This window comes from Equus przewalskii, chromosome 14, assembly GCF_037783145.1.
Source record: "Equus przewalskii isolate Varuska chromosome 14, EquPr2, whole genome shotgun sequence".
Lineage (NCBI taxonomy): Eukaryota > Metazoa > Chordata > Mammalia > Perissodactyla > Equidae > Equus > Equus przewalskii.
In genome coordinates, this window is record NC_091844.1 from 58,299,985 (window position 1) to 58,321,618 (window position 21,634).

At 38.4% G+C, this 21,634-nt stretch overlaps 2 protein-coding genes across 17 annotated transcripts in view; both read left to right on the plus strand.

Annotated features, from left to right (window-relative positions):
• Positions 1 to 5,267, plus strand: part of MAP4K3 (mitogen-activated protein kinase kinase kinase kinase 3) — a 208,661-nt gene extending 203,394 nt beyond the window's left edge. For all 3 annotated transcript variants that reach the window (XR_011526129.1, XR_011526122.1, XR_011526132.1), the window contains one exon: positions 5,159 to 5,267. The gene's annotated coding sequence lies outside the window, so the exon portion shown is untranslated. The remainder of the gene's footprint in view (positions 1 to 5,158) is intronic.
• Positions 1 to 21,634, plus strand: part of CDKL4 (cyclin dependent kinase like 4) — a 48,465-nt gene that overhangs the window by 7,652 nt on the left and 19,179 nt on the right. For 7 of the 14 annotated variants that reach the window (XM_008541678.2, XM_070572843.1, XM_070572838.1 and 4 more), the window contains exons 2-4: positions 5,914 to 6,137; positions 9,642 to 9,763; positions 18,870 to 18,942. In XM_008541678.2, coding sequence (XP_008539900.1) covers positions 5,970 to 6,137; positions 9,642 to 9,763; positions 18,870 to 18,942 — 363 coding nt within the window. In that variant the 5' untranslated portion in view covers positions 5,914 to 5,969. Of the gene's footprint in view, positions 1 to 5,158; positions 5,325 to 5,913; positions 6,138 to 7,977; positions 8,118 to 9,641; positions 9,764 to 18,869; positions 18,943 to 21,634 lie in introns of those variants that run through there. The other 7 variants (XM_070572841.1, XM_070572847.1, XM_070572850.1 and 4 more) reach the window with 2 other exon arrangements.

Genomic DNA, 21,634 nt, shown 5'->3' on the forward strand with positions numbered 1-21,634 from the left:
ATTTAAGTTGTTTATTTTTGCTCTTTTATCTTTTATTCTACAAATTTGTTTTCATCTCTGACTTTTCTTTTTCTTTTCTTTTTTTTTTTTTAATGGTTTTTTGGGTGGGGAAGATTGGCCCTGAGCTAACACCTGTTGCTAATCTTTCTCTTTTTTTTTCTCCCCAAAGTCCCAGTACGTAGTTGTATATCCTAGTTGTAGTTCATTCTAGCTCTTCTGTGTGGGATGCTGCCACAGCCTGGCCTGGTGAGCAGTGCTAGGTCTGTGCCTAGGATACAAACTGGCGAATCCCAGGCCATTGAAGCAGAGTGCACGAACTTAACCACTTGGGCATGGGGCCAGCCCCATGGCTTTTCTTTTACTTACTGCTTTATGTCAGGGTATCTCAACCATGGCATTATTGACATTTTGGATCAGATAATTCCTTAGTGTGGAGGTCTGTCCTGTGCATTGAGGGATGTTTAGCAGCGTCCTTGTCCTCTACATAACTCCTAACAATCAAAAATGCCTTCAGACATTGAAAAATTCCCCTGAGGGCCAACTCGCCCCCACCCCCTAGTTGAGAACCACTGCTCTAAATGTGTCTCATGGGTTTTGATATGTAGTGTTTTCACTGTCTTATCTTTTCAAATTCCATTCACTTGTATTTCCCTCTTTGCTCATAAGGTGTTTAATAGAAGGCTTTTTTAATTCCTAAGTAGAAGCTCTTTTTTATTTTATGTTTTTAAATTTTGTTCTAATTTCACAGTTTGTGATCAGAATGTTATTTATAATATTTCTACTTTTTGAAACTTCCTGATGCTTTCTTTGTGACCTCGTATGTAATCAGTTTTTGTGAATATTCCATGTATGCTTGAGAAGAAGGTAGATTCTAGATTATCAGAGTGTAAAATTCAACATCTATTTCTCCTAAAGATTTACCTTACTGGGTACATTGTTTAGTTACGTATGTTTAGTTCACTGGCCATGTCTTTTACTGAGAGTGGTGTGTTTAAGTGTGTCATTATTAATGTGTTTCTATGCATGTCTCCTTGCATGTCTTAAAGTTTCTGCTTTATTAAAGTAATTACTGTGTTATTTGGGGCTATTATATCTTTATTGTGACTTGTGGCTTTTAGCATTAAACACTCTTCCCATTTGTCATATTTAATGCTTTTTGTAGCTTTAATCTACTTTGTCTAATTCCAGGATTACAAAGTCCTTTCTTATTGTTTCCATTTGTCCTATATACCTTTACCCATCTTTTTATTTTTAACATATTTGAACCACTTTACCTTAGAGATGTGTCTCTTGCATATAGCTTATAGTTGGATCTTGCTTTGTGAGAAAATTGAACATCTTTCTCACTTAATAAATGAGTTAAGCCCATTCCTATTTATTGATATAACTGATATTGGTCTTTATTTTGTCATATTGTTTTATAATTTTTATGTGTATAATGTTAAATTTCCTGTTTCTTTCTCTATGTAGTATGTTTGATTTTTTTTTTAATTTCTCTTGGTGTTTAGGAAAGTTTGTGGTTTTGTTCAATTAGTTACCTTTAGACTCATACTTTTCTTTAGTGTGCTTAGTCCCTGTTTTCTATTTAACCTTTTATTCTCTGGTTTGTCAATTTTTTTAATGGTATTTTTCACTCCCACCTATGCAGTTATCAATGAGCCTATTCTGCTTTCCTCTTTCTCCGTTCTCTTAACATATTTTTAGTTGCTTTACTTTCTACATTATCAAAACATAACATTTAGGTATTATTCCTCTACTCGTCTCCACCTTTGTTTTAGTCTTTAGTTAAATATATTAAATGCTCACCATAAAACCTTTTGCTGAAGTTTTCCCAGTCAACTCTTTTGCTGGGTGAACGTTTTCCTCTTTTAGAGTCTTTGAGAAGGGCTCATGAATACAATATTCCTGGAGTTCTTGCATGTTTTAAACTGTTTATAACTTTGATACTTGAAGGACAGCTTGGAAAAGTGTAAAATCTTTGGTTTTCACTTTCTTCCCTTGAATTTCTTCAAAATACTGCTGTATTTTCACTTTGCATTGTATGTTGCTCTTGCTAAGTTTGATGTCACTCGAATTCTCTTCCACTGAAGTTGTTATGCCTGGAGACTATGAGAGCATTTTCTTTATCTTTGATAGTTTTATTCAAATACGTCTCTGAGTTGATTGTTCTGGGTCAGTTTTCCCAACTACCTGATGGGCCCTTTCAATATGTATATTCAGATCTTATTTTGTTTGCAGGAATTTTTCTTGGATTATAGTTTCAAATATTGGTTCTATTCATTGTTTTGTTTTCTTCTTCAGGGACTCTCATTATACATATGTTGAATCTTCTTTGTCTGTCTTCCATGTCAACCATTTTCTCTCTAAACTCTCTTCCCTTTTTTCCCCTCATTTTTATTTCTTAATTGCTGTTCTGCCTTTCTTTAATTCCTCTTATTAAACTTTCATTTGAATCTATTCTCCCATTGGCATCTTGTTATTTAATCTTTATTTCTGAAGATGATTTTGTCTTTCTCTTCTATTTCTTTTCCTGAGTTCAATCAACTATCATCTTATTTTTCCTATTTTTTTCATCAACTTCTGGTCTTATTATTTGAATTTCTGATTCAAAGTGACTCTTTCTATCTCCAAATGATTGTTAGACAATATTTAAATCAGTTTGCTTCATGGCTAGGTTTTTTCGGAATGATTTTTATCAGCTGAAATGTTTTCTTTCTCATTTCTAGTTTCTTCCAATAATAGCTTTGCAAGGAGACTGCTCTCCTCTGTTTTATTTCTTGGCAGGTTTCAGCCTGTAGTCATGGTCTATCATCCTAGTTCAAGAGAACCATCTCTGTCACTGTATCAAAGTGCAGTTTCATTGATGGATAGCCTTTTCTTTTCTTAGTGGTGAAGGGAGAGTTTGCATGACCTTCTGTGGTGGGATTTTCTTTTGTCTTGCAAGATTGCAAATTTACCACTCTTGCCTCTTTTTCCCTTCACTATCCAGTCTCTAACAGAAACTGGATAAGCCTCTTCCTTAAGCCTGTCTCTTCCCTCTTACCTGTCTCTTCCCCAAGAGTAGTGACTGATTCCTCCTCAATACCCACGTATTTTTAAGTCCTTTCCCTGTAGTGAATGCTCAGATCTACTGGGCCACTTTCAGTATTTTTGCACTTATAATGTATTTTCTCTTCTGAGAGGTGATTTTAAGTCTATCTTAGGTTCTTCTTTTTCTCTTCTTTCCTCTTTACAGTTTTTCTAGATCCCACCCCACTCCTATCTTTGCTCTCTGCAAAGGCTTATAGTGGGAGCTTAAGAGATATCTCCTCCAGAATTTGGGGTTTACTTTTCTACTTAACTTTGTAGATTACTCTGTCTTTCTGTGATGTTGAAGGCATTAGATTTATGTGGTTTCATTGTTCTGTTTGATTTCTTTAGCTTTTTGAAAGATGAGTGAAGAGAGATTAGATTTAGGCAGCCTCCATTGCTCTTGGCTACCCCCAAGTTCTCCACCGTACATGTCTTGACAAGCCATTTGGGTGTAATGTGGAGCAGGTTTGTGAACTTTGAGTAGGGGTGGGGGATAAGGAAGAAGGCATTTGGCTTAGAACATACTGATTTTGAGATCATTCTGTCCATTTGTGTTGAGATGTTCATCAAGCAGTTAGAGAGTTGCTCTGGACCTCAGGTAAGAGATTAGGAATTACTGCTTCTATAAACTCTGATAGAGTTCTAGTAAGAGGGAATTAGAGTCATAAATTCCTTTCTGGAATTCCCACCTTGTTCTAACTCCTGTCTGCATACTCAGATTCATCTTCCATGAACATATGAGGGCTTTAGAAAACAGATAATACTGAAAGGTTAACTGGAAAAGTACTCCTCTCTGGTGCTTTATTTTATTGTATTCAGCAGTTTGGTTGATGTGACAGAGAGATCTAAATATTAGTGTGAGAATCAGTCATGATTGAATGTGTTGAGAAAAAGGAAAATTATAGATCAACATATCAAATCACCTACCTAGAGGGAAATAAAAAAACACATAGAGTAAAACTTCATAAGTAATCTTTTTTGGAATATTCATAATTTCCCTCAGTAACCATAGTGCTTATCAAGTACCTACAAAGTTCTATACCAATAACTTTCTAAAGCAAATCCCTAGTTTCTTTTGTCCTCTTCCCAGTCACCTATTACTAAGCTAAAGAACAAATGTATGCATGCTTATATCTAAATACCTTTAAGATAATGATACTTACGTAAAAATGCACATGTTACTTGAGTGTGTATGCTTAAGTTTTCTTTAATGAGAGAAAATAGAATCTACAAAATCTACGTATATAGCGTTTAAAATAGTGTGGGTAGTCGTTTACCCAGGTAAACACTTTCCCCAGTTGTGTATTTTTATGGTGGGAAGTGAGAGTGGATGACTTCTTTCTCCATCGAGATAATCTGTAGATGGAAAACACTGAATATTAGTGAAGTAAAAAAAGGTGTACTCATTTGAAACATGAGAAATTTTAAATGTAATCAACTCTTTCACTTGACATTTTATTAATACTAAGACCTAGGTAAAGTAGTTTTTCAAGTTGTGCATTCTTTTTTTTTTGTTTTTTTGCTGAGGAATATTTGCCCTGAGCTAATATCTGTCCCTAATCCTCCTCTTTTTTTTTCTCTTGAGGAAGATTAGCTGTGAGCTAACATCTGTGCCAGTCTTCCTCTACTTTATATGTGGATCACCACCACAGCATGGCTGATGTGTGGTGTAGGTCTGCACCTGGGATCCAAACCCATGAACCCTGACTACTGAAGCAGAGCGCACAGAACTTAACCATCATGCCACTGGGCCAGCCCCAAATTGTGCATTCTTTTGAATTAACCAAAAGGCAGTAGAGTGTAATGATTCAAATGGTGCTCTCTGGAACCTGACTGCCTGGGTTCTGGTTCCATCCTAACTTCACTGTGCCTCAGTATTCTCATCTGTATAAGTGCATAGAAATAACACCCATTTCATAGACTATTTGTGCAGATTATATGTAATTTGCATAGAACAATGTTATTAAGTGTTCGATTATATTAATTATAGATTAGATTACTATTAGATTATACTATAAGATTCTGTTGGATAAAGTGGGGTGGAATTTTTGAGGCTAATTAGAATTTTTATATTTTTAATCCCTAGATTGATTTATGTTGGCCTTATTTGTTGTGCAACATGTAATCCAGTCACCACAAAATTCATGAATGGGTGATGGAAGACAGCAAGATTAAACCCACTATTTCCATAAAAATCACACTATGGATGTGAAAGCATTCGTGAAGAATTAGAGAAATCTGCCTTCTTTTTGGTGCTTTATCATTATCTTCTTTGGGAGTTAAGAATTTAAGGATCTGTTCCTTTATATGTATAAAAGCTAGGAGCAATAAATGATGCTCTATAAAGATTTTCTTATTGCTGTTTTTAATGGCTGCTTCGTTCAACTGCCCACATTCCCTGTTTCTTCTCTCCACCAGGTGGAAGTATAGCATTTGTACTATGTCTTGTTCTCAGTGCTTCTGAGTCCGCAGCGTTTAGATGGATTAGGGGAGAAAAGATAAACAATTCAACCGGATTTTACAGCATCACATTTTAGTCATTTACTTGAGGATAATGAAAACAATAGATTGGATAAGGTTCCTTTCCACGAATTCTTTTAATTCAACTGAAGTAAACACAGACCCAGTATAGGAAATAATACATGAAATCTTTGCTGTATCTGGGAGAACTGCATAGGACTGAACTAAACTAAGAAAGTAACATCCAAATATTTTTAAGTGCATTTAAAATTAATTGATGGAAATAAATCTGTGGCAACCTGGGCAAATTGGTTTTATATCATAAGCTATGAAAACATTGTCTTTGATAACTTGATTAAGCTGAGTCATCTTATTTTCCAGGTGCAACATTGTACTGCAAGGCAATCAATACAGTAATTTAAGTCACTTCAACTGTAATGGAAAAGTATGAAAAACTTGCTAAGATTGGAGAAGGGTCTTATGGGGTCGTGTTCAAATGTAGAAACAAAACCTCTGGACAAGTGGTAGCTATTAAAAAATTTGTGGAATCTGAAGATGATCCTGTTGTTAAGAAAATAGCACTAAGAGAAATACGTATGTTGAAGGTAGGTTAACTTTCTCAATATATCTGTAATATCCTGGTATTGGGTAAAATATGTGTGCCAAAATTACAGGGAATTTTTTTTTTCTGACTGTTTTTTTGCTTGGACATGTTCGCCCTGAGCTAACATCTGTTGCCAATCTTCCTCTCTCTTTTTTTTTTCCCTGCCCAAAGCCTCAGTACATAGTTTTATATTCTAGTTGTAAGTCTTGCTAGTTCCTCTATGTGAGCAGCCGCCACAGCACGGTTACTGACAGGCTGGTGGTGTGGTTCCGCACCAGGAACCAAACCCAGGCCGCCAAAGTGGCACGCACCAAAGTTTAACCACTAGGCCATCAGGGCTGGCTCTACAAAGAATTTTAAAGTGATTTATTTCTTTTCATTAGACTTAAATTCCTTTGTGTCAGCAACTTTGGAAATAAATTGATCATCACTTTGGACTTTGGCCACTCTGATGTTTAGCTTACATTATGACTACAGCTGTAGATTGTTAAAATATTGAAGTACTTCCAATCTGGTTGGTAAATATCCACTGAAGTCCCCTCATCTCTCTCCCCAACCCTGGCCTCCTCACCCCCACCCCCCTCACCGGGAACTAAAAGAGCATTTCCTGGCACGCAGGGGCCCACGGAACTGCGCCAGTGCCCCGTAGGCATCAGTGTGGACTGGTCCTGCATGCACTCCACGGGTTCTTAGACTTATTGACTGTCACCCCTGCTGTGTATACACATTTGCACAAAGCTTTCATTATAGCTGTTTTTGCTGTGATAGAATTTGACACGTAAGAATCCGAAGTTCTCAATGTAAATTTTTTTCTATCCTAAAAATCTTACAGTTTTAGAGCCATGAGAGACCTTAGAGATGCTTCTCATCTAGCACCCTTATTTCATCAGAGAGGAACCTGAGTTGTGGGACGGACGTGCTTCTCAAATATTAATATTCGCCGGAATCCCATGGGGACCTTTTTGAAATGGAGATTCTGAGTCAGAGGTCTAGGGTGGGGCTGAGAGTCTGCATTTCTAGCAGACTCACAGATGGCGCAGAAGCTGCTGGTTCGTGGACTACATTTTGCGTAACTCTGATTTCCTCAAGAACTCACAGCTGACCTTTGCTTTTGACATATGTCATCTGTTTTTAGGAGAACCCCAGAAATCCAGTTTTTTGTTTTTTTTTTTTAAAGATTTTATTTTTTTCCTTTTTCTCCCCAAAGCCCCCTGGTACATAGTTGTATATTCTTCGTTGTGGGTCCTTCTAGTTGTGGCATGTGGGACGCTGCCTCAGCGTGGTTTGATGAGCAGTGCCATGTCCGCGCCCAGGATTCGAACCAACGAAACACTGGGCCGCCTGCAGTGGAGCGCGTGAACTTAACCACTCGGCCACGGGGCCAGCCCCCCAGAAATCCAGTTTTTAAAGGAAGATAATTATAATATTGTCTGTCCTTTTCAAGTATTATTTGTAGCAGGTTTCCTCAACTAATAAGTTCTAGTGTTTTGTTTAAACTATAATTTGATATACATGGAGTTTTCAAGAGCACATCCATCATGAGAACAAAACGGTTCACTGTTACCTCTTGGCCAGCAGAGAGCGCTGATGAGACGCAAGCCCGCCACAGAGCTAAGCTCCACGGTGTGTCTGAACCGGGCAATGGGTTGTTTTCTAATAACATAGTGCTTTTTATGCCCCGCCTCACTCCAAGTCTTCAAGTAAAGTTAATGCTCAGGTAGTACCTCCTGGGTTACAAGTGCCCCAATTTGAGAATGAACTTTAAGGTAAAAAGTAGCCAGATTCCAACGCACTTTGTTCTCTGGTGATGGCTCTGAGAACGAACATCTTTCCTGCTTTAGGTATGTTAGACCCATGCATGCCCTGGACAGATTCCTTCCTTCTGCCTTACCTTCCTCGCGTCTTCCCGTTACTGAAACGTGATGTGATTTTCCCCCTCCTTGCTGCCTGCTTTACTTTAGACACGTCACTGTTTTTCTGGGTAAGTTCATTTCACTTGCAAAGGGGAGATAAATTGCTGATCCACCCAAAGACAGATTTGACCAGGTTAAACCTTGACGTTTCATCCAGCTATGGTATCTGTGCACCCCTTACTCTCCTGGTAGAGATGCCATTTCGCTTCCATTCTGCAGTGTTTGCTGCAGCACAGAGCAGCTGGCTTACCTGTGGGACCTGATTCCTCCACTGTTTGCCCTCCTGCTTTTTTTAGGCAACAGAGCACATAGTAAGCATGTTGGTTTGGTGCTCTGGGCATATTTTCAATGTGTAATGGATTCCTTTTTCCCAAACTGTTGAGCAGCAGACACATAGTCGCACGGTGACTTTGTTGGTTCTATTTTTTTGGTCAAGCCGTGCTTACAGATACTGAGATAGAGGATGCTATATAAGCCCCTGTGCTTAAGACTCTCTACTGGGCCTGCAAAATATTTCTTGAGTTTCCACTATATACAGACTACTGTGTTCTCTCTATATATATCTTTCTGAGTAAATGGAATAGGGTTTGGAAAATTGATTTATCTACTCTACTGGGAAAACAACAGGGAGATGAGTTATAAGTAGAAGTGATCAGATGGCCTTGTTATACCTTTTGTCCCAGTGTCCAGGCTGGTTAGCATCCTCTTTCAAAAGTGTCCTGGTTTGTGTGCAAAATGATATGGTCACCGTGACTGTAGTCAAGGTGACCATATGTGCCAGTTTGCCTGGGACAGCCCTGGCGTATGCTCATTGCCCTGGTTTGGATGATAAATTATATAGTTGCTCTACTGATGGGTCATCTTACATAATCAAGCTTTTTCCTTTGGTTTACAACATTAAACAGAGGCTGCCTTGTGAAGTGCTTCACTTTAGGAATAGAACTTAACACATAAAACACCTAAGCATAAGAGAGAACAACCAGATCAAAGAACGGAGCTAAACATATGATAAAAAAAAATTAAAAACAGACTCACTGTGGGGACTCCTAGAACAGGCAGTTTAATCAGAATTGGGGACTGGGTTCTCGTATTTCTGAGAGCCAACATGAAAATCCAGACTGGGTTTGACTCCAGCTGACATTTACATTCAATCCATGGTAATATGTAAGCTAAATGGGTATTGATGATTTTTTATAGCCTTTTACTCAGAAATTCCATTTCCTCAATTTTTTATTCAGGTTATTTTACGACTTGGATGTTCAGAATTTCCACAAAATGCGTAGCGTATGTTTGGCTGTAGTGCTTATATTTTAGGTTGTGTACTTTATTTGCTATCTCCAGAGAGGTTCGGCAGCTTAGCTACCATCTATTGTGGGTACATTAGATGAATTCTTAAGTTTTTCTTTCAACTTTAAGATTCTATGATTCTTACTAAGAATAGTTTCTCTTGTGAGTAACTGTAATAAAATTCTCCACACAAGGTGCATAGAGAATGATAAGCAAGACCTTCTGTTCTTAAAATTGTAAGGGATCTAGGGAGAAGCTATTACGAGAAACAAATCACCAAACTTTGTATTTCAATTCCTTTGCAGCAATTAAAACACCCAAACCTCGTAAACCTCATTGAGGTGTTCAGGAGAAAAAGGAAAATGCACTTAGTTTTTGAATACTGCGATCACACACTTTTAAATGAGCTGGAAAGAAACCCAAATGGGTAAGTAATCTAGAAACTAAAGCTGTGTTTGGCCAGTTCCCAGTTTCATTATATGTGGGATTAACTATGGCATATTTCAGATCTGAGCCACGGTTCCCCTTTCTGCCCAGATGCATCTACTGACCACCCCTCTCCGATCTCAGTTCGGATGTGCTCAAAGGGCGAACGAATATTATCCTATAGTGATAATAATTAAGAAGACAAATCTACTGCAAATATACATCACAATTCATTTTGAGGCTAAATTATATATTGGATTGTCTGAATTCAAGGAAAGAACCATGGTTCAGTGTTAGGAAAGCTATTCATATAATTCATTAATAGCTTAAAGGAGAAAAATATACATACAGTTGATAAAATTTGTAAAGGTGGTTGATAAATTCAACATCCTTTTCTTTTTTGTTAAAGATTTTATTTTTCCTTTTCCCCCCCGAAGTCCCCTGGTACATAGTTGTGTATTATTATTCTGTACCTCCTAGTTGTGGTATGTGGGATGCTACCTCAGCATGGCTTAATGAGGGGTGCCATGTCTGCACCCAGGATCCAAACTGGCAAAACTCTGGGCTGCTGAAGCAGAGTACACAAACTTAACTGCTGGGCCATGGGCCAGCCCCCTCAACATCCTTTTCTGATTATTAAAAAAAAAAAAAAAAAAAAAAAAAACCTTAGCAATCTAGGACTAAAATACTTTCTTTTTTTTTTTTTAGATTTTATTTTTTTCCTTTTTCTCCCCAAAGCCCCCCAGTACATAGTTGTATATTCTTCGTTGTGGGTCCTTCTAGTTGTGGCATGTGGGACGCTGCCTCAGTGTGGTTTGATGAGCAGTGCCATGTCCGTGCCCAGGATTCGAACCAACGAAACACTGGGCCGCCTGCAGCAGAGCGCGCGAACTTAATCACTCGGCCACAGGGCCAGCCCCTAAAATACTTTCTTAAAACCCACACCTACACACAAAAAGCTCTTCAAATCAACATCTAATTTTATACTCAACACTAAAGGAACCACCATTAAAGTGAGAAACAAGACAAGGACGTCAGTTGTCAGCACTATAATGTAATATTGTTTTGAGAGCTCTGGCCAATGCAATGTAATAAAAAGAAGAAATAGAATATATAACTTTTGGAAACGAGATTAAATTGTTGTTATATGCATGATATTATTCTACAAAATCTAAGAGAATTGCCTAAAGAGTTATTAAAACTAGTGGAATTCAGTATAATGACTATGGCACTCCAAATTCCACGAACAAAAATTAACAGTTTCTGTATTGTATCAATCAGCACTTTAGATGATCTAGTGGAGAGGATCCCATTCAAATATCCACAAGAACAAAAAAGTTTAGGAATAAAGATAACAAGATGGGGCCAGTCCAGTGGTGCAGTGGTTAAGTTCTCGCAGTCTGCTTTGGCAGCCTGGGGTTTGCAGGTTTGGATCCTGGGTCTCCGCCTATGCACCACTCGTCAAGCCATGCTGTGGTGGTGTGCCATGTACAAAAAAATAGAGGAATATTGGCACAGGTGTTAGCTCAGTAACAATCTTTGTCAAGCAAAAAGAGGAGGATTGGCAACAGATGTTAGCTCAGGACCAATCTTCCCCACCAAAAAAAAAGTTAAAAAAAATTGTTCAGACTCTATGTAAAGGCAAATACAAAACTTAACTGAGCTACATAAAGGATTCTATTTAAATAAACATATATTTCTAGATGGAAATAGTCATAATTACAAAGATGCCCCCTCTCTGATTTATTTACCTATTGCACAAAAATCTAATCAGAATGCCAATGGGATTTTTTTTTTAACTTGAAAAAATTAGACTAAATCAGTAAGTTGTTTAAAAAGATGAAAGGGAATTTGCCAAATATTAAATCATACTAGTTTTAGAGATTCCCTTTGACAAAAAGTACCATAAATAGAACTAAAAAAGTGGCAAATTGGGTAAATTATTTGCCAAATGAAGAATTAATATCATATCTACATATGCAGATTTTGCAAACCAAATTTTTAAAAGAGATTAGCACCCAGCTAGAGAATATATTCATTCAAAAAAAATTTAGTAAACTCCTACTGCTGTACCAGGCTAGGTGCTAAGGATACAGCAGTGAACAAAACATACAAAAAAAGTCGCCTAACCTTAAAGAAATTACATCCAGTGGATATGAAAAGCAAATCATAAAAAGAGAGGGAAAATGACCAATACGCCTGTGAAAAAATGTTTATCTTCTCCATTAATCCAAGGCATTCAACATTTTAAAATAAGGTAACATCTCTCACCTATCAAATGGCCAAAGATTTTTCAAAAATCAATATACACAGTATTGTTAAAGTCAGGAAATCAGACACTCTCATTCACAGCTGGAGAGAGTGTACAATTAGGAGGGCAATTTGACAGTAAACCTTGTAAACTGTTTTTCTCCTTTGACCAAGAAATTCCATTTAGAGAAATTTATATTAAGGAAATAATCAGATAGGTACAAAAAGTTATACATAAGAATGTTCAACACTTCATTAACAACAGAAAAATTGGGACTAACCTGATTTTTTCAGTAGTAAAGTTCTGGTATAATTGACAGACAAAGGGTTTGAATTTCTTTCTCAGTTAACCAATCATAGCAAATTTTCCAGAAGGCTGTGGGTGTGGGTTGGTGGAGGGATGGCAGTGAATCATGAGTATTAAGAAATTCATCAGTGAGGGGCGCATCTGTGTTCTCAACAGCAACAGAGTACTTATGTCCAAGGTGATGAAGCGGGGAGATCCTTCCTTTGAAATGGCTGCCTGATTTCAGTGGGGATGATGGGATCCCCAGATGACAGAAGCTAAGTAGCAGTACTTCACTTCCAGAAGTTACTATAATAGGCAACAGGGCCACAGTGATGATCAGAATGGTTTAATCTGACCATAAGTCCTCTCAAACCGAAACAGAGGGGCAGATCCCTAAGGTTCTATTTGTTCTATAAACTAGTGACTTGAGTCACCCAGCTTGAGTCTCCACAATAGCCAGTTCACAGACCCAGGGCCTCACCAATAAAGTGGAGACAGCTATCCTGGAGGAATAGCCCTACAAAATCACATCACGTGTATGTACTTAATTCTTCCTCTTAGCATACCCCAATATAGCTGGTGGCCATTTACCAGGACAGTTGTGCACTGGGAAAAGAGAACTACGCAATCTTTCAGGAATTACTGAACAATGCCCTGAAGTAAAGCCAATCACCAGTGACCTTGAAAGCCACTGTGGTTCACCATTTCGGTGGGGGGCGGGGGGGAAGAATGGAAAGTTTAATGAGAGTCAGGTGGCAAATGAAATTTTGACTTGAATTCATTTCATGGTAGTCCTAGTAGGTCCCCGAATCCATCCTTGGGGTTATTTTGCCATTTCCTAATGGGATAGTTGAAATAGATACACTAGCAAAGGGAAGAAGAGCCAGTTGGCTCTGATCCAAGGAATGGATGGAAGCTATTGTGGTAGGAGGAGCCTAGTAGAGCGTCTGGCACACTGCTTCTTTACCAAAATAGAAAGCTGAAAGTGATACTGCATATTTGGGGAAGAGCATAGATTACTGCTACCATTAAATACTTTTGGGAGACATAGTTGGGAAGTAGATGAGCATGTTGCATATGATAAATCCCCTCCAACACTCCTATCTTCTCAAGTCTTTGGATTTCTTCCTCCTTATTTCACTAATGAATTTCTGGCATTTCAGCTTCCTTAGGCATAGGCAACCATTTAGTCCAGTTTTCAATCAGTCAATCCAGCAATCAACTGGAATCCCTCCTAGCTGCTTCAGGTAGTCTGTTGAAACCAGAGTCTCTAATAAGTCTGCCCATATGTTATAATCAGCCCAACCTAAAATCGTGTTTCTTTCTCTCTGGGCCTACACCTATGTAATCAATTGCCACATACATTCCCCATTTATAAATTAGCAAAATTTTATAGTTATTTGTGCTGTGTAAATCTTCTTTTCCTCTGTTTGACTTTGTAGTGGGCTCCCTGGGACATGCTGGGATCTGACTTTAATTAAGGTTTGGAGACCTTGAGAGGTGGTAGGGAGAAGAGCCTGGAGAAGTATTGGCATTCTCCTGCAATGCAGCTACAAGTGAGATCACTAAGGGTCCTCAACAAGGCACAACCAGCCTCATCAAACAAGTTTGGGGGCTACCTCGCACGAGAAGGAACATTTGATGGGAAGTTGGGGTGCTCCCAGTTATATGAATACTCCCAAATGTCACATTTCAATAACGGAAGTATATCTCTTTCTCAGTTAATTAACTGAGAAATTAACTAACCTCACATAAATTCAGTCCATATTGTCATTTAGCACGCTGCAGGATTATTCTCAGTATCGGATTTTTCAGTCATCTCATGGTGATCCCACTGGGTCCATAAATTGAGTCCTACAAATACAAGAAATAAGGGGTTCTTTTAGAGCAACCATTGAAATTCCTGGTTTCCTAACTGTGCCTTGAACCAAGATATTAAAGCCCTAAACCTGTCCTTTTTTTCTTTAATTTTTCCAGTGAAGTGAAAATCAGCCAGCCCACCCCATTTTTCTTTTGTTACTTTCCCATATGTTCCCATATTGTTCTATCACCTTCAGCCCGGCAAAGCTTTGCCTTGAAGAGGCACTTTATTCCAGATGACTACAGGTGGTTATTTAAATACTTGTTTCATAACTGGGTCCCCTTCTACCAGTGTTCCAGCCACTAATGGTAATTATATCCTCCTGCCTTCAGATCCAACTAAACCAGATAGCCAATCCTAGATTCCCAAGGCCTTGAGTTGGTTTCCCACATCCACTTCTGGTATCATATTCTAAATTGGTCAGGATTCAACAACAGAATTCACTCTAGCTAGTTTAACCAGAAAGGTATTTATTACAGGGTATTCGTTTCTAAAATTTCTGAGAGTGCCAGAGAAATGAGCTTAGTTGAGCACCTATTAGGTACCAAGGACTGTTCTAGGCCCTGGAGCTTCAATAATGGACAAGATAAAGTCCTTGCAGAGTTACAAGTCTCTGAAGAAAAATAAAGCACGCTGAGAAATTAGAGAATGCCTAGGGAGGGCAGTAGGAGGAACAATAAACACAAAGGTTTGGAGGTATAATCAAGCCCAGCTAGTCAGGGAACAGCAGAAATTGATGGGCTACAGTGGCTGTCTGTGGGGCTGTGGAGGAGATAAAGGTGGGAGGTTCCTGGAAGTGAAATCATTAAGGGTAGGCCGTGGTAACAAGGTGGGATTTTCTTCTAAGATAGCCAAGATTTACTGAAAAGGACTCAATTCATCCTGAGTAACGATAATGAAATCAAGTTTTCCATATTAAATTATAAAACAAACTGAAACAAAGACAGTGAGTTCTGAAGTTGGCCTCAAGATTCCCCTGAGCGGCTAAGAGAGCAGTCTCTGAGCAATCCAGTCTGAATTGCCTGATGGTGTTACCCTTACTGACCCATTCAATCTTGAACTAGGACGTCTAGTTTCTGCTTTTAGGCCTTCATTATTACTTTCAGTGTTTGTTTTTGGGCTCACCCAAAGTATAATATTTAAACATTAAGTGTCAGTAGATTTCTACAGGTTTTATTTCACTCCAAAATGCTTTGAAAAATGCTGCCTGTGGCCAAATAATGTTGCAATGCTCTTTCTGGAATGAGCACTGTGTGAATCTGTATTCTCTTTGATAATTATCTGCTCTTTGTAAGATCAGTGGTATTTGTTTGTAGTTGTTATTTTGTATATAAACTTTGTTTTGCCTAAGGTGGAATTTGCCTTCTTGGAATCTGAGCTGACTAAGGATTCTGTTTTGCGTTGAGCCATGACACTCCCTGTGAGATGCCGTTAAACACTCCTCTTCCACAGCAATAGCTCAGGACTTTCCTCTGACATTACCTCATGCCTGATTCCATGTTATTAACACTAGCAACCAGGGTTCTGCCAGTTTCTGAACCCTTACCCCTACCTGGTTTCCCAGTTCCAGTACTTGGTCCCCGTACTTGGAGTACTTAGATCCACCTCGCCTTGTTTCTTCACGAATAGGGCCATGTGTTACTCTAGCCGGGGCCTCCCAAAGACAAATCCATTTCCCTTCCCTCCACCACTACCGCCCTAATCTGAATCACCAAATCTCACCTGGATCGTTAAATTAGCCTCCTAATCAATCTCCCTGTATCCACTTTGCCCCCAGATCCATTCTTCATATTGTGTCTTGTCTTCTTGAGTCTTTTCAATAACTTGCCTTTGTATTTAGACTAAAATCCACATTTCTTATGAAGGAGAATAAGGCCCTCCGTGGTTTGGCCCCTGCCAGCCTCGCCTTCTTCACTCATGCTTCTGCTGCACTGGCCTCCTTATTGTTTTTCCCACACTCCCATTCTGTCTCACCTCAGGACCTCTTGCTATTCTGTAGGGTCTCTTTTTGCTTTGTACAGGGTCTCAGTCCCATCTACTGGCCTCATCTGATCTCAGACCCTCACCTCCTGAACCTATGCAGATATCAAAACCCAGACTCTTAAAGGATAGACTCCTCAACCAACTTATGGGGTATTCCATTTTTACACATGAGGAGAACTGAAGGCACAGATGCTGGCCCAAGGTTATAAAACTGGGAAGCAGCACAGCTGGGATTTGAACCCTATCTCATAGGGCTCAAAGTGGCCATATTCTTCTTTCTGCCTTTTATAAGAAACGGTTAAACAATGTTGTCTCAGGTTTGGTTCTAGATAAAGAGGGGAGAAGGATAAAGTTATATCAGAACTCAGTGTAGGAAATAGAAACCACTCTAGACATTGCAAGCGGAAAGAGATTTAATGCTGAGCGTTAGGTACTTTCACAATATTAACACTTAGAAGAGCTGGAGTTAAAGGGCTGCTGCCAGACCACTGATGCCAAGAGCATGCCACCCTGATTGTGATCTGAGACTGAGAAACCGCTCTGGAAAAAACACCTTCATGTACTTGTTGCTGTTTCTCGGCATAGTCCCCAACCTCACATGGGGATGTCTTGTCCTAGCACCATACCAGAGTCAGACATAGGTCATCCCACTGCTCTGTAAGACCAACTACATCTGCATGATCAGTTCAGTTTTTAAAAAGTGATCTAAATATCCAAACTTGATCAAATGTTAAAACAGAGTGATAAGCATGTTTGGAATATTAGATAATTTAAAATTTTTTAATTAAAAAAATCCTTACAATAGACATTTAATAAAAGAACTCTTGTGTTTCGGATTTTTGAAAATATGCAAACCAACAACCCAATCTCTATGAATAGTGTTGAAAAACAAACAATACACTGAGAAAAATTTTTGCAGTCTATGTGTAGACTGATATACATTGAGTCTTCATAAGTAAATTTTAAAAAGAATAAACAGACCAGTCAAAAAAGTGGTAAAGGGCATGAGCAGGAAATACACAAAAGAAGAAATGTAATGTCCAATAATCCTGTGAAAATTAAAGTCACTAATCATTAATGCAATGCAAATGAAAACCAAAACGAGATCTCTTTTTATTTTAACCAAGATTGGCAAACATAACATTGGCAAAACTGAGTGTTGGCAAGATGATGAGGAGACAGGGACTTTAATGCACAGATGTGTGGTGGGAGTGTAAGTGGCTATAACCCTCCTTAGAGAGGGTAGTTTGGCAGGATATAAATAGTAAATATGCAGGTGTCATTAGGGGACAGTGATGTGAGCAATGGAAAGACATCAACAAAAACATTAAAAGGAATGTAATTGCTGTAATTTATAGAGATGGTTCCACAAAGTAGAAACTCCCAGACAGAATATGTTACCCAGATCCCCAATTGCCCAATGGAAAATACTTTTCTGTATTTTCCACCTGGAGTGAGGATTCTACAAGGACAAGAAGCTCCCAGCCTCCCATTCTCGTGGGACCTTTGTTCTCCCTGGCCACCCCGGGCTGTGTACCCATCTGCTTGCAGGTGTAACTGTTACAAAACAACTCTAGCACTTGAGTGTTTACCGCCAACATGAGTTGTATGAATTGAAGGACGGTCTTCAAGTATGCCTTTTTTCCTTGCAAAACCAAGTCTCAGATCTACCTGAAGTTCATACCTGCAGGATCAAAATGTAACATGTGGGGACTGGTCCAGTGGCGCAGCGGTTAAGTGCACACGTTCCACTTTGGGTGCCCGGGGTTCGCCAGTTCGGATCCCGGTTGTGGACATGGCACTGCTTGGCAAGCCATGCTGTGGTAGGCGTCCCACATATAAAGTAGAGGAAGATGGGCATGGATGTTAGCTCAGGGCCAGTCTTCCTCAGCAAAAGGAGGAGGATTGGCAGATGTTAGCTCAGGGCGAGTCTTCCTCAAAAAAAAAAAAATATATATATATATATATATAACATGTGCCTATTGTTGGTCCCAGAAATCCCACTTCTAGAACTTACCCTAAAAAGATAATTGCACAACTGCAATAAGATGGATGATGACAGATATTCATTAAAGCATTGTTTCTAGAAATAAAACTTGGGTCAACCTAACTGTTCATCAGTGGGGACTCAGTAAATTATGATACATCCATATAATGAGATCTTCTACAGGCACTAAAATGTATGTAAACACATTAGTATTTGTACCTCCACTCATGAAATGTTTCTAAAAGAGGCGGGGGAAGTTTCAGAGGATAAAATGGATGATTAGGCAGGTGTAAGAGAGAATTCTTCGTGGATATACTTTTAAAATTTTGAACCATATAAATGTACTTATTTAACAAAGTTAAAAAGTAAATGCAGAGAGAGACAGAAACAGAGATGCCTGAAAGGACAGCCGTTGTAAGTTACCGTGGTTGTTTTGGGGTAGCAAGGTTTGAGTCAACACTTTACTCCTTTATTCTTCTATATTGTTTGAATTTCTGTGATAAGTATGTGTCATTTTTATAGTTGTAAAATTTTCAAATTACTAGAGAAGATTATATAACCATAATGAAAAAATAGTAAAGCAATTTTCTTTAAAACATTCTTTAAAAATATTTCCAAGACACCCCTTGCACTGTGCACGTTGGCCATGACAAGCCCCACCCATTCCAATTCTATTCCCAGCCCACTCTTGAAAACCTATCCTAGGAGTTTTCATCTCCTTTTTTTTTTCTCCCCAGAGTTGCTGATGGAGTGATCAAAAGCGTATTATGGCAAACACTTCAAGCTCTTAATTTCTGTCATAAACATAATGTAAGTAACATTTTCTAATATATTTGTTTATTTCTTCATGATGACTCTTTTCTTCTAAAACGCTCAGAGATCTATGTAGAGCTAAAGCTGGAGGTAAGAACAAGAACAAGTAAGAACAAAGTAAGAACAAGAAGAGCAAAACAAAAGGAAGTTACAGAAGATGAGGAAAAGCCATTCACGGCCCTTTCCAATTTCTGTAAGAATCAAATTACTATTCCGTATGAATTAAAAGCTTGGATAAACTTAATGTTTCTTTTTGCCGCAGTACTAATGATTCGTATGATTATTTTTAAATTGGGTGAGAATAAGTTTTCAGGATATGGGTAGTGTAATCCACCATTGGCGTTTGGTTTTATTTTGTTTTTATGTCTCTTAAGTCTTTTATTCTATAACAGTCTTCCTCCCTCTACCTTTTTAAATGATTTTTCCATCATTAATTTTTTAGAGCCATGGTTCTCAAACTTGAGCATGCATCAAAATGCCCTGGAGATCTTGTTAAGACACAGTTTGCTGGGCCCCACCCCCAGTTTCTGATTCCATAGGTCTGGGGTAGGGCCTGAAAATTTGCATTTCTAACATTTTCCCAGCTGATACTGAAGCTGCTGGTCCAAGAACCACACTTTGAATACTACTATGTTATAGAAATCATTTCGGCTGATTGCTTCCTGTGTGAAATTTAACTTGTTCTTTCACACGTATTTCCTATAAATCGATATTTATATCCAGAGGCTTGATCATATTCAGGTTCAGTTCTTTAGACAAGAATTCTTCATGTATAGTGCTATACACTTATTGCGTCAACATCATGAGGCATATAATGGCTAGTTGTCCCACTTTTAATAATCTTAAAATAGATTAGCAGGTTCAGGAGGTATTAGTTTGATCCCCTCCATTATCAATTTCTTTGTCAACCTTTTCACTTGATGGTTTTAGCATCCATAGATGATTATTGCCTATATCTAGTATTTCATTAGGGTTAAAAGATGGTGGTTTTCTAATTCTGTTATTCCTTCCATATTTATTAATTGTAATTCAATGGATAAGAATCTCATGGACTCTGCCTACTGTAAAATACAGTAAGATAAATATCTCAGTACTCAGAGTGATGAGTTGGTTTCTTAGTAACCTCCAAGAGTGAACAATGAAGGGTTTTTCAGGGGTGTAGGACATCATTGTAAACTTACAGATTTTATATTATCTGATGCATTTCAATCCTTTGCGATCATTTTTCTCTCTGATGAGCAAATTGTCCCATCTTAGGCTGGTGGGAGCTTCTCTAAATTGGCTCCTGGGTTCTTGTGCTATAATAATAGTTTAAAAAAAATAACTCTAGACCTTTTGAGTTGGTGCCTACACAGAGGCAGTGCTGAGGCAAGGAGACAGACCACCATATGGTCGATTTTGATTCCAGCAGAATGTCTATCATAGTAGTCTAGGATTGCTGAGAAAGAATGCAAGGTCATGGAACTAAATTTCAATACTTAGGAGAAGCTTCCTTTAGTTTTAAGAAAGGCAGTGAAGTTTTTGTTAGTATAAATCAGAAACTTTTATTTTCTATTAATAAAATATAGAGGGCTATTGTTCACAAGATATATAAACCTGTTTTTCATGATGCAAATTGTGCTTTCAAATGCTTACTAAACATGATGCTGAATTGGATTCACGTCTCTGTTGCTTTCCACCATGCTATGGGAGGTATTAAAATTCACCTAAGGGTGCTGCAGGAGGTTTATGAGTAGTTAAAATGATTTTTTAAAAATTCTGTTTACCGTAAGCATTTGTACTTTATCCGTATATAAGCAGACACTTTCCTGTGCACTACATTATAACCTGAATGCAATGTCCGTGGTTTACTTATCTTTGTATCTCTTCAATGCCTAACATAGATATTTTTATAAAAAGATGCTCAATAAATATTTATTGAATAACTGCATGAATGAATAAATGAATCAATCAACCTACCTGCCTACCTGATTGTGACAGTATTTCCAGCAGACCCAAACATTATTGTAGCTCAATGCAACGGCACCATTTCTCTGCTTGCAGCAACACATTCTGTACCTTATGCTTTAAAATATTGAAAACCGGGGCTGGCCCCATGGCCAAGTAGTTAAGTTTGTGCACTCCGCTTTGGCGGCACGGGGTTTGGCCAGTTCAGATCCCGGGTGTGGACATGGCACTGCTCGCCGGGCCATGCTGAGGCAGTGTCCCACATAGCATAACCAGAGGCACTCACAACTAGGATATACAGCTATGTACCAGGGGATTTGAAAAGAGGAAAAAAAAAAATTTAAAATATTGAAAACCTCCTATTGATAATCTATGACCTCTACTAAAAAATGGATAATTTTTCAGACAAACTTCCCTCTTTTAACATGGAAACCACTTCTGAACTCTGGTTATCTCATTTTCTTATGCTATGGTAAGCCTTTGTGTATGTGTCTTTTTATTTTATCTATTAACTAAAATGCATGCAAAGGAAAAAGATCTAAATCATATATAAGCTATTCCAATAGTACATCTAAAACGTTTATACTCTCCTTATTTTTAAAGGAACCCTCACGATACTCTCAAAGACTAGAAAGAGCAATCTGACCCAATGCTGCTGCTGAAGATTCACAGCTTTCAGCCTGTACAGATCATGACTACCTTACATCCAGGGTGGCAATCCTAACCAAGACAAGGAAGGTTA